General features: G+C 32.4%; 1 protein-coding gene across 1 annotated transcript; it reads right to left on the reverse strand.

The window, feature by feature from the left end:
- Nucleotides 1–9,181: 9,181 nt before the first annotated feature.
- On the reverse strand, nucleotides 9,182–13,405 carry LOC108553175 (endoplasmic reticulum metallopeptidase 1). Its single transcript, XM_017907971.1, has 15 exons — nucleotides 13,388–13,405; nucleotides 13,080–13,241; nucleotides 12,462–13,008; nucleotides 12,267–12,394; nucleotides 12,045–12,176; nucleotides 11,848–11,968; nucleotides 11,466–11,771; nucleotides 11,152–11,381; nucleotides 10,886–11,066; nucleotides 10,623–10,807; nucleotides 10,386–10,541; nucleotides 10,111–10,316; nucleotides 9,912–10,024; nucleotides 9,672–9,847; nucleotides 9,182–9,559 (listed from the first exon to the last, which is right to left on the reverse strand). Exons 2-15 carry the CDS (start codon nucleotides 13,080–13,082, stop codon nucleotides 9,395–9,397), a joined length of 2,649 nt encoding a protein of 882 aa, XP_017763460.1. The 5' UTR covers nucleotides 13,083–13,241; nucleotides 13,388–13,405; the 3' UTR covers nucleotides 9,182–9,394.
- Between the last annotated feature and the right edge of the window lie 252 nt (nucleotides 13,406–13,657).

Here is a 13,657-nt window from a genome sequence, read left to right on the forward strand (position 1 = left end):
CACCCTACAAATTAAGACCCCCCCCCCCACCCCCTGAACAAACTAAAAATTTAAAACTTACCAAAGAATAATCCTATCTGAACAATATAAATGAAACAATTCCCAAATAGGTGCAACGTTCTCCACGAGTATCTTATACAATACGTCCTCGAAGAGGATAAAGGATAGCAAATACATTGAATCAACGCGTGATTTGAAAGAGACACCTGCACAAGGCTGGAGGCTCGCCAAATAACTGATAGCGTGGGCGTCGCGGCTTCGAAGACGACGTCGAACGATCCAAGTCGAGAGGGGATGAAGCTCCCCTGGCTTCTTGTTCTATTGGTCGGAAACCGATTGTGCGATTCGTGCCTTCCTCCTCTCCGCTGTCTGTTCTTCCCGATCGTCCTATTGCCGGTATTAACGAGTTACCACCTTTTCCGGTCGACCAGGCGTTAATGAAGATCTTTTCTACGGGCAAAGCCGCGAATTGTTGCACCGGTTGCTCATTCCCTCTCAGTTGCTTTCGTTCATGAGTTGTAGAGGGAGACTCAAGGTACCAAAATGGTGGAGATCTACCACGGAGATTTAGGTCCCTTTCGTAACAGACATTAACCTGTTAACTGGGAAGGATGAGTTAAATCGTGACAAGGATACGTTGGAGGTAACAGTTTATTTACTCAGACCCTTGGTGCTCTTTAAGGCATTGTTTTATTTGTTATTACGAACACATGTTATACTTACGTTTGCCAAAAATTAACGATCGAACTAATTAAAATCCATCCATTTTTACTTCTTTCTTGTTTTTAATGAATCTTTCACTTTGTATCTCAAGGAATTTTATTTTAACGAAACGATTCAGTTAATAGGTTAAAGCTGTTGGGTTGATTAATTTCGTTTAATCTGTTATTGATTTTCAGGTGTCGTCTTTGTTAGGTACTGTTCTTTGGATTGGTAAATTTTGAGGGGATCTGAAAATAGAGAATTGTTAATAATTCTGTATTATTCCAGACACACAGAAGAAGACAGTAAGGATTCTAAGTAAGTTCAACAAGGATAAAAAATGTGTGACTGGTTTTTTTTAAGATGAAGATAGCCTTGGAATTTTTATTCATAAAAGAATTGTTCTTTTCTGTTACCTGTTACTGCACCGTTCTTTCTTGTGAACAGAATTTCTTAACATGTTTACAAGTACTACGCATTACATGCACAACATCCAATAGGTATACTTCAATCGAGCCTTAACTCTTCCTCCGTGTTAATGCACATTAAAAATCTCATCACGAAGCTATCTCAAAATCACCTCTAAATAATCACATTGGAACTTTCTTGAGACAACTATTTACATCTGGAGTAGTTACGACTTAAACGTAACTTGAACGTAACGTACTTACGAAATTAAACAGATTTATCCTAATCGGACAATGGCCCCTTTAAATCACGATGGTCAACCGGAAGTGCGTCCAAAAAACGGTTGTTGGTGCCCTTAAGGAGGATGAAAATGTGCTGACACAACTATAGAAAGCGTTCCACGAACTAGGAGGCTCGATCACGAGCGGAGGATCCCCGGGTCTCCGTGACTTCCGGTTCTTGGTAGCGCGCGACTACGCGCGTGTGTCAGTCGGTGACCGGATATGGCGAAGAACCGACTGACCAAATCGTTCGACGAAGAGCCGCCGCTTCGTATAGCAAGCTTTTCATGCGAATCACGCGTTCCCCTGTACCAAATACCAAGCTCGTATCGGTGACATCATACTCCGCGTTGTATACCTGTGCCAGCGTGCACAGGTGAACGTGTGCTAGAGTACAGCTGGGTAGAACGATGTCGTCGTTTTCGACACGAATCTTAGTCTCTTCTGGCAGTCAGTTATCCTTAACGACGATGGAAAAGATTATTTAGTCATTTAGAAAAAATACGTGATACCTTTCAATTTCTTTCATATTTCTTTTTCGTGTATACTTATTTCTATCTTTCCACGCGAGGAAAGAAGATGTAATTTTATGTAATGCGTAAAAATTATATCTATCCGTTGTTTCATTTTGATTAGATATCGTTTAGGTGGATTTAACACTAAACCTGCTGACCTGTAATATATATATTTAAATATTTTATGGATAAACGTTTAATTATGGTCAGGCGATGGAGATAAATATGTATATACAATCACATTTTTATCTCAATAAAGTCAAATTAAAATTTTCCAAAAATACTTGCGTGTTTTCGATAACTGTACAAAGAAATTATAAATTATCATTTTAATCTGTTTCATTTAACCCTGATGTTAAATGCCAATTTCTGTTTTCGTTTTAAAAAGGTTTTTATGTTATATTTCATATGTTTGTATTCTTTGATACTTTCTTTAATTCCTATTTATTTTCCAGATGTCCCTTCTGATAAGATTTGTTGGATTCACTGATAGTACCGAATCAAATTAATACAATTAACATCGTTTCATTGAAATGCAATTTTTTTCATGGATCCGAACAAACCTTCCTCCATCTATAAGCGCCAACCCTGGAATTCCACTAAATAACATCAATGGCAATTACTACTACTAGTAACATTAAAGATGTTTCTGGGACCTAAATGAAGACTCCATTCAATTTTCCATCGTGGAAAATAAAAAGCCAAAATTACGAGGACGAGGAAAAGATAGTAAAATCCAACGAATCAACAGGCAGATAGAGGAAGATTCGCGGAGAAAGTGATCGTAGGGTTCGGTGATTCGTGGCCCATCGTGGTTTTCCTTCTGTTCATCCTTCGTCACGGTATTCACGTGACGGTAGTGGAGGAGGGGGAAAAAAGCCATGGAAGAATAATTAATCAGTAAGCGAGCCACGTACACGCGGATGCATATATAAGACCATAGAACGTCGTGTACTTACACGAACGAATGAAAGGAACGCACGTATGCACGAGCTGCGTACCATCCATCCGGTTCTGGATATTCGGATGCCTAATTCTGTCCTCTTAGGAAAGTGGACTGACGGAAATACAAACTACTGGAAAAGGAGATGATTTATATTCACTACCTTTAAATTTCGGTCCATTTTCGTCGCTGATTTATCTTTACTTAGAGCAGCGGTTTCCAATCTTTCTTGGCTTGAATAGCCAATTTAATAGACAATTTCTCTAAACTGTACCACCTAACATTACAGAAATGGTTGCAACTTATATAATTGGTATCGTTTCTAATTTGTTGTAACTGTGCATAGTTAACATTTAAATTAGAGAATAAGAATATTCTCACCGCAATCTGTATTATTCAATCATCTTCGCGTAAGTACTTCTAAAACACCAAGCATTCCCGAGAATGCGCGATCCGCAGATTGGGAATCCCCAGTTTGGAAGACAGTGAAAGTCAATATAAACTTTACCGATACATACTTGCAAAAATAAAAGATATAAGATTAGTCATTTTAACTAGTTTGGTAATTCTAGTGCTACATTTGAAAAATTAGAACAAAATTCTACTCTTACACGTCAATTCATCGATGGATAGAAAAGGAAGGAAATTTCGAAAAAGTTTCCTCCCACTTGGCACATTTGCGACCTAAAGTAGAAAGCCGCAAGATTCTGCAATTAAGTCAAGGACAAGAATTTGCTTTCGAATGTCAAGCTTCGTCGTTTATTAGTATTAATTGAAATAGGTACAAGAAATTCTTCGTTCCTCTGACTAACTGACGATTAACCTACCTAGTTTTACTTTGGGCATGGGAAGACATGGTACTTCGTCAAGCACTGTTAACATATTGAACAAAGGGTTTCGTGTACATGATCGGTAGTGTAATAGAAAAAAGAGAAATAGATCCATAAGATTAGATGCTCCAAATTCAAGATCCAGATGCTCCAGATAATCAAGTTGAACTCAAAATATTCCAGATTCACAATAGAAATAACAGGGTGTTACAAGAAAAGGAACAAAGATATGGCGATATTTATACTACTTTCTTTGCCACAAACAGTAAACAGTATCTTATCGACGTAAATCTTAAAATCCATATTTCCTTCACATTTGCAAAAAATATTCAATATATCTTTCATTACAATACAAGTTTGATATCTGTGGATTGTGTATCACTGTTTCTCGAGTATTCCTGTCATATAATCTTTGTCGATATTATCAACCATCTCAAATTTTTGCACAATGTAATACTGATGTACCTTCAAATCAATTCTTCTGTTTGCGCTTAATATGTTCCCCAAGAAATTCAATTATGATAATCGCTAAATATAAGATCGATAGGATTGCTTGTGGAGCCTCCGTAATATAGAGTGGGGTGCAGGTGTATCCAGACAACATAAGTATAACTCACATTAACTGCGAACGATAAATATATATATCAGAATGATGCAATATATTCATTCTCTTTTCTACTTTACTTACAGGTAAGTTTGGTAATAATTAGGATAAAAGGAGCGTGGAGCTACAGGTGTGCCTCACCTGGTGTTTGGTGTTAGATTTCAACCCTGGTATTATGAAGACTAAACATTCCTTTTCTCTTCAGTAGTGTACATATGGTATCTACTGATGAGTAGACTTTGTAAATTTACATAGTCTCGAATCTTTTAATTGTAATGTCTGTATAACGAAATGATCGAAGATTTGCTAGAAGTCGACCTTGTGATCGGCAAAATGACGGCAGTCACCCTCACGACTAGATAAAGAAAGGAGCGAAAGGCATAACGAAGGAGGAATCTTGAAGGAAGTAGGCCGTGCAAATGAGGTAGTCAGTCAGAGCTGCTCTGAAACTAAAACAGCCAGTCAGTTGCTAATTGAAGAACAAACAGGCATGGTTCAACGCGGGGTTCGGCTTGAAAAATCGCGACGACGACGAAATTTAATTTCACGACGCCATGGCGGTACGAAATCCTTGCAACTTCCGATTTAGAGAAGGAGGAACTCCAGAAGAACTGTTCTCCAGTTCACATTTCGGCTTTTATCCTCTATTCTTACTTTAAAAAATAGTTCAACCTGAAAATTGAGAAAACGAAAAAATTCAATATGGCGACGCTGCAAGTCACGTTACAAAATTTTGGCTCCTTTTTCTCTTCCTTAAAACAGAAAAAGCGCCTTAGTAAATATTTCCGAAATATTTAAAATCTTAACTGTTATCTCTCTATTTATTCTAAAAAAAAAAGAATTAATTTTGATATCAAGATTGAGTTTATCGTAATGACGAATGAACTTTTATTATGCACGTGGCTGGTAGATCAGGTTAATAGATCGATTTTTCGGTGTAGATTTAAGTTTCACAATTGTACGAAGAAACTCGTAAAACGGTGTTTAGTATAATTTATAGCAAGCATACCGATCGTTAACGATAACAATTAACCCCAGTTGTGAGGAGAACGATAACAAGTTTCACCTGGCAGCTTCTCCAACTAGCTCGTTTTACAGCCGGCTCATAATAAACGGTACCTTAATTTGCAAGCTCTCGATACAATTATCACAGACGTCCTTAAATTCATTAAAACTATCTTACTATCTTACTACTAATATCGCACTCAAAATAACCGAACTGTCTTCGTTACACAAATACGTAAGTACTAGACTCTGGAAGCCTACGTGTGTTACATAATTTGCACATTCGATCGCAAACAAATCTCGTTTCAAAGCACGCAACAAGTGATTGAGAACTTAACCAAGAGCAAAGAGAAAAAGAAGCAATTATTAAACTAATCGACTCGAAGCTTACCTTGCTTTCTTGAAAATAATCCCAAAGAAACTCGATTCGCATTTTTTCCAAAAATTCCTGCTTCATTTCACGAAAAAGTTTCTTTCGTATCGATCACACTATTTTAATTTTCTTCGCAAAAGCTTCAAACGTCTCTCACACGACCGCCATTGATCTATCGATATTCGCGAGAGTTGTGATCAGTTTACACTTTTCGTAGAATCGATCGAGAACGAGACAAGTCGACAATTTCGCTCGAGATAACCGCGAGCGTGACGCCACAAACGGAGGAAAAAAAAAGCATTGTTTCGGCCGACTTCGAGCCCGTGGAGAATTTTTATCTCTATATATCGCGCTTCTTTCCTTATCGCTCAACCGTATCTGATAACTTTTTTTTCTTTTCTCTTTTCTCCCGTTCTTTTTCTTTTCTTTCTTTTTCGTTTGAACCGCGTCTCCGTCGGTTTTCTTATGGTAAGTACAACAGGTACCCCGTGGTACGAATTAACGAATCTTGTTGCGATTATTGAGCCGTTTCACGGTTCGTGACTCGTGAGTCGAACACCACGACCCGTTTGCAGATCAGTGTCGCCTCAACCAGGAAATCGGTCTCGTCTTACAGGATGCCGGTGCGTCAATATTGACACGTTTCTTACGAAACCAAGAGAGAGAGAAAGGAAGAGAAAGAAAGAGAGGGAGAGAGAGAGTGCGCGAGAAAGGGGAAAATGGAAATGGAAAGAAAGGAGTGAAAAAAAAAATTGGAAATACGACAAACTTTTCAATCGATGAGAAGATTTTATGTTACTGTGTACGTGGAAAAGTTCTGTAGCTACGTATCTGCTTGAAGGTAATAAGGTAAGCGGTATAGACATTGTTTAGAATCGTAATAAATTCTTTATTTCTTACTAACCAGTGATTTGGATATTTCATGATTTTTCCGCAGAAAATAGGTTTATGAAAAAAATGAAATGTTATTATTTTTTAATATAATTTTTATGGATCTTCCTGATTTTAAGCGCAGCTCTTTTATTGCTTCTGAATAGTAGTTAGTAGCTTATTCTAACTGGAATATTTAAAAGTAAATGGAATTTACAAGGAGCTTTAATGGATTGAAAGTGTTATTCTAGTCTAAAAATGTAATTTTTATTTTTAAAATATTCAACTTATGCATTTTGGAAACGTAAATTGCACATGTATCAATTACTCTAATTAAATCAAAATATCTACAGATTAAAAATTCTTAAATTTGAAAATTTGAAAATTAAAAATATGATTTTTGAGTGTATACAAATTTGAGAACTCTTAACATTTTACACGTTTCAAAAATTTCTATTTTTGAAAATTCAAAAATTCGATAACTATAGAATCTTGGATAATTAAAATTTTTTAACTGAAATACGCGTCAAAAATATAATTTCAGTCGAATGATGGAATTCATTTTACTCGTATAAGCAATCGATGATTGATCTTGGAAACAGAAAATTGATACAATCAATAAATTGACATTGATAACAATAATTCTAAACTGTACAATATTATGTTATAATAAATACGAGAAATTTCCCGTTATCGATTTAAATTTTATTAGCATATATCTATGGGGAATTCGTTTCATTCAATAAATTCAGTAAAATGAATCCATTTCAATGTTATGGGGCAAATTGTTTAATATTGGATATTAATTATTTTATATTGATATTAATTAATTTATAAATATAATTCTTAATTAAAAGAATTTAAATATGATTGAATCGCAATAAAAAGAAATAAACATGAAAATTCATTGTCAACATTTTTATTATTCATTTGTATTAAATTTTACTCATCCGCCAAGAAACATTAAATAATAATAACGGGCATATAAGATTATAATATGAACATTAAAATAAAGCAGGAATATGTGAACAAAAACAAAAAAATTGAGGGATCACAAAGCCGTTGTAATAGTAATATTCGTCGTCATTATCAGTTGTTTTAATACAAGTATAACGAAATAAAATACGTTATCTTGATAACTAATACTTGGTTAAAATGTTACGAGCAATGGAGATCTTTGTAAATTGAATAAATAAGTTAATACAAATGTATACTCAAGTATGTCTAACTATAACGCAATAACGAAAGTATTTTTATTTGTGATATTGTGCAGTTTCAATAAGTAGAGTTGTAACAACAATTTGTGCAATAAAAGTTGGTTGCAATATATATATATATATAATTTTTTTAATATTCAATCAATTATAAAAGAAAAATTAAAAAGAATGAAAAATTGGGAATAAGATTTCAAACATTCCAAACATTGACTAAAAAAATTTTTAATTAATAATGTATATTAAAGTCGAATTCAAGTTTATCAAACGTTAATTGTAGAAAATTAAATCTTCTAACGTTTTCATGTAACAAGCTGAACTTACATGCATTTAAATGTTTCTCTTTTACGTTGGTGTAAAAGTACTATATTTATATCGAAATTTTTCGTATTAAATCCTATTAATATTTTGAACTTACTTTCGGCTACACGATTGGCTACCAATATTGGCATAATTTTCTTACAATTAAAATCGAATATGTAATTCGATAAATATTTCTTGATTAAATTGCATTTTCATGTTTTGAACTATTTACTGCTTGATAGTCTATGTGAATTAATTGATCTATTTAAATTATAACAACTATCGCATACATTTATTAATGGTATAAAAACGAAATGACATATATGAAAATGAATGAGTAACGATGAAAATGAATAAAGTGATAAAAAGAATTTTTTTCTTTTTCAAAAATACGACTAATAAAAGCATTAACAAACTCAGTAACCAATTACTTCATTAAATTATAACAAATATATCTCAACTTCAGAACAAGTAACTGTGATATGATTCTCATTACAAACAATTATAATAAAAAACTCAACAACACGTTAAAAAGAAAATAATATACAAATATGTACGCAATGACTATAAAATACGATAGTGGAAAGTCGAAATCACTAGATTAATTTATGCTAAATTAAACCTAAAGGAATCTTAGTATAATATATAATAAAGCAGACTATTGCATTTGTGCTCTTAAATTGTTTACCTAGGATTGTAAACTGCACATGTGCATGTCATTACGATCACTCAAGACAAGATAATAGTTAATGAACAATTTTCTTAATCATAAAGATCACAATAAAAAGATAACCATCACATGGCAATACTTCAATCTCTTCAGTCCACTATCTGCTGTTACAGATAAGTTGGTCTACAAATTGTTATTTTTCTAGCATTTAAAAATTAAATAGAGCTGAAGTTCTAAGGCATACATTTGATATGCTAAATTATGGTATCCTACGATAACTACAATTAAGGAAATCAAAATTTTTCGAATCGTTATTTTCGAATCGTTCTACCTTAACTTAGATCTACCTCGAAAAACCTTTTCAACGATCTAATAATACACTAGTAAAAAATTTATATAAATAGAATGAAAGATGTTTCATTCTTCAACATTTTTTCTTTTCTTTCTTTTTAAATATCGGTCGATGTATCTTGTTATATTGCATTGGAATTAGCCTGTGTAGTATGGGGTTACTCTACTCTTAAGCTTATGATTTGCATTGTTAGGTATTATATGTCTTTTAAACGTATCTAAAACTACGCAACGTAGTACAGTGCCGTTTTCAATAAGCTGCCATTATTTATCTTCACGAAAATGCATTCGATAGAGATTCAATAGAACAATCAGTTCTATGATATTAAAATTGCCAAGAAGTGTACGTAGCTGTCCAAGGAGTGACGACTGACCAAGGTGGAAATTGTGCCAAAAATCGTTTGAATCTCAAAGATGTTTGATGTTCACCATGTAAGAAATGACCGCCTAGAGCTATTGATAAACATGGAGTTTTGGGCATACTATTTACCTACATAGAAAATACATACATATTACAAAATACGTACACAGACATCGTTAATTAAAATAATATTCATAGTTGAATATAAATTTATACATAAAAATTTTGTAATTTTACTCACATTCAAATCAAGAGAAAATCTAAAAGGAACACAATTCGACGCGCAAGAATAATAAATAAAGTACGTTTCTCTATCATTCCATTTAGGTCCCTCTAATGGTTTCCCTTCTAAAATAGACCATCTCTCTAAATGAACACCTTTGTATGGAGATAGAATTATACTTATGTGATCAGGACCTGGGCATACAATTTTAGTTGAATTTTTGTCTTTTTATAAATTACATAATTACAAGGAAATTACCTGTAATATTAAAAGTGAAGGTAACAATATTTTGCCTTGTGGACTTTGAAATAAGTTCAAGTTTCGTTGGAACACTAATTAACGGTGCAGGACCTGGAATCCAACTTGTTTTCCTGTTAAAAATATTTTTATATAAGCTACATATTTAATTAAATTTTCCAATCATTTTAATATACTTTAATATTAAATGTAACGATACCATAAAAATGTCGTAACAGGCATAAAATATGGTAGGCCACAATATAATTCTTTTTCACAATCTTTTACTGTTGACATTACAGCACCTATTTCAGGTACCATAGCTTCCACACTATATGGACTATTCATGTCTAAATCAGCTATCCAATAGCCAGTTCCCGAATGTCGTAGGTTACCATTAATATCATAATATTGTCTTTGTGTATGCTAAAAATTGAATATTTATTTAATACTATATAATTATTTTTTAATTAATAATAATAAAAATTCAATTACCGCAATCATAAATCGTTCTGGTGCTAATGACGATAAATCACCACTATAAGGAAAACCAAGTGGGGTCAAAATTAGTATACCTATAGTTATTAAAAATATTCCCACTAATACACTCAGGATTCTTTCTGCATTTTTTATTAAAAGTACAAATGGTAACTAAAATCAAAGTATTAATCGTTAAATTATTGTCAGTTTTTTCAAAAAATAATTTGTTTAATAATAAAATAAACAGTTTACCGTGAAACTAAGTAACAAAGAAAAAAGAATGCACAACATATTAGCCATAACAACTTCCGAATTTATACTGCTACCAGATCGTCCCATTATGGGAATAAAAAGATAAAGAGCTCCAATTACTAAATAAAATGATTGTATGTAAGGTAAACACATTGTCACTAAATAATAAAACAGCCATTTCCAGCCTACAAGTAAGATGAAGAATTAGAGATAGGATATTTAATTTTATAATACTATTGTTTTATAATATTAAAATTATGTACCTTTCCATTTGTTAAAAAAATTACATCGAAGTATATTTCCAAGAGTGGGGAATACAACCCAATGTAATGGTATAAAACCAGATCGTATCTCGAATACAACACAACAGGAAAGAACAGACATCCATATTATAGAATATGAATCACAATATATTTCATATAAAACCCATGTAGATTTAAGTTCCTATAAAATATCAATTAAAATCAAATAAAAAAATTTATGGAATAAAACAGATTATTGTGATATATATGCATTGTTACAAATTTACCTTCTTCTGACGCGATCCAACAAATAAAAAGAACGTCATTGACACAAAAATAGTTGGAACTACATATAGAAAAAACAACCATGCTGGTCTTGCATACCAACTCATGACTTTTCCAAGCTTGGTAAGAACAAGTGCAATTAATGTGCAAGAAAGAATAGATACTAGCCATGAAACGATTATTGCTCCAGTGCATAATAGCAGATGTTTTAAATATACAGATCTTTTCACATCTGAATCAAAATTCAAAATTTATATTGTATTGAAATTATATATTATGCTATATGAATAAATTTAATTGAATATAATGGATATACCTCGTCGAGCAGTTTGCATGTTTAGATATATTGAATATATACCACCAACTATGCTAATAATATTGATTGTACTTGCCACATACTGTGGCCATCTAATAACAAAAATTCCTAAGAAATCAAAAAACACAGGATTTCCTGTACGATCTTGAGGTGGTACCATGGATAAATAATTATCTAATACTACTCCTTGTATTAAAGCAAGAATATTATCTCCAGTTCTTTGTAAAGATCCTAATGGTATTTGATGAATATTATCAAATTTAGTATGGTACACATAACCATTGGTTGCCCAAGCAAAATCAAGACCTATAATTTTTTTAAAATATAAATCTTTCTTACAAATGAAAATACAATATTAAAATAGATAATATAGAATAAATACCAGAAACATTTCCAAAATCTCTGAATATTCGAAAATCAGTATCTCCAGGTACAATACCACTTTCAAATATTTCTTGAGCTAAGGATGATGCATAAGGATAAGGAACAGATTTAGCATATATCTGTGAAGAAAATTAAAAATACAATACAATATCCATAATATTAAAAATGAAACGATTTGACATTACTTAACAATACCTGAAGCATCCAAGAGCTATCAGGTCCAGCCTGAAATAACAATTCACGACCACCTGCACCACAAGCCTCTAAATTTATAAAGGCCCGTACTTCCTTGGCCCAAGGGTGTTGTGTTATAAAGCCATGGGAAGCCTATATAAGTTATGCAATTAGTATTTCTGAACAAATGAAGTATGTTTTACGTAAATTTAATCTCATCATTACTGTACATAATTAATCTACCTGTAATAAGTTTTCTTCAGCACCATTAAATAAAAATATAATGTTATGTTTTAACAACTTTGAACTATGAGCAATCACACGTAAAATTTCTAACATCACAGCACAACCAGCTCCATCATCAGATCCACCTGAAATAAAAAATTATATTAATATTTAATTATTGATAATCATTAAATTCTTTCAATTAATCATTACCAGGACTTTCTGGAAAGGTATCAAAATGACAATTTATTAATAAACTACTCTGTGTAGATCTGTGAGGACCGATTTTAACAATGACATTTTGAACATTTCTATATACGTTTGTCATTCCATCCAGAAATTTTAAAGGAAAAGCTCCACTATGCTTGGTTACATTAATTAGAATCTTATGATTCTCATTAGCACCTTTAACTACATTATTGATAATGTTTGTTAAATATTTAATTGCCAATACTTCATTCTCATAACTTCCAACAATTCGTGGCCCGATAGATGTAATATTTAAAAGGTGATTATGTGCTCTTTCAGCTATGAATTTTCCAGGGTATAGACCTTCTTTATTTATTGTTAATGGTTCAGGTAATTTCTTCTCAAATGTAATTATGATAATAGACACAAAAAGATAAAATGTAAAAAGGAAAAGTAAATGTTGAGTTTCATTTGGCAGTACTTCTTTCTTCTTTGAAAATGCTTTATCCTCATACAGCACATCACCAGTAGATCTTTTAGTGACATGTTGACGCAATCTTATTCCGTCTTTCTGAAAGTTAGCAGTATTAATGCATAAAGGAAAAAATTACACTCCTCATAATGTATAGAGAATAACCTTACCATTGTCTATAGTCAAGGATGAAAGGCACTTTGAAAAATAATTAAATTTTTAAATTAAAGTTTGATCGAAGATAAGATCACAATATTCGGCTTCGTTCGACGCATTGACCGTATATATCACAAAGTGTGCCACGAACAAATAAAATTTGTGTTATCTTTTGGCTTTTCGTATGGAACAAATAGAAAAACATACTTGATTTTATTCATCTCTTTCTTTTAATCGTATCTTTAATAATAGCATTTCTCTCACGATTTTATATGCAAAATTAATTTAATAAATGTAATATTCAAATAAGGACAATGCTTACCTTTTATTATATTTCTTATTTAATCGACACAACTTATTCGTTATTTTAGATCTTTTTTTTCATAATTCCACGTTAATATATCGTGGATCATTGTTATTAGTTAATTTAATCTCCATTAGAACACATTTCAATACATTATAGCTACATATATTCATGTGCCACTGCGATTAGATAGCCATATCACATTTTTTGAATAAAGATTTGTATAGATGCTTGTTAGGTAAGTTACTCGATACTTGCTAACACGAGTATCGGACCTACATATATCTG

Source organism: Eufriesea mexicana, unplaced genomic scaffold (genome assembly GCF_001483705.2).
Source record: "Eufriesea mexicana isolate 0111107269 unplaced genomic scaffold, ASM148370v2 scaffold9538, whole genome shotgun sequence".
In the NCBI taxonomy this organism is placed as follows: Eukaryota; Metazoa; Arthropoda; class Insecta; order Hymenoptera; family Apidae; genus Eufriesea; species Eufriesea mexicana.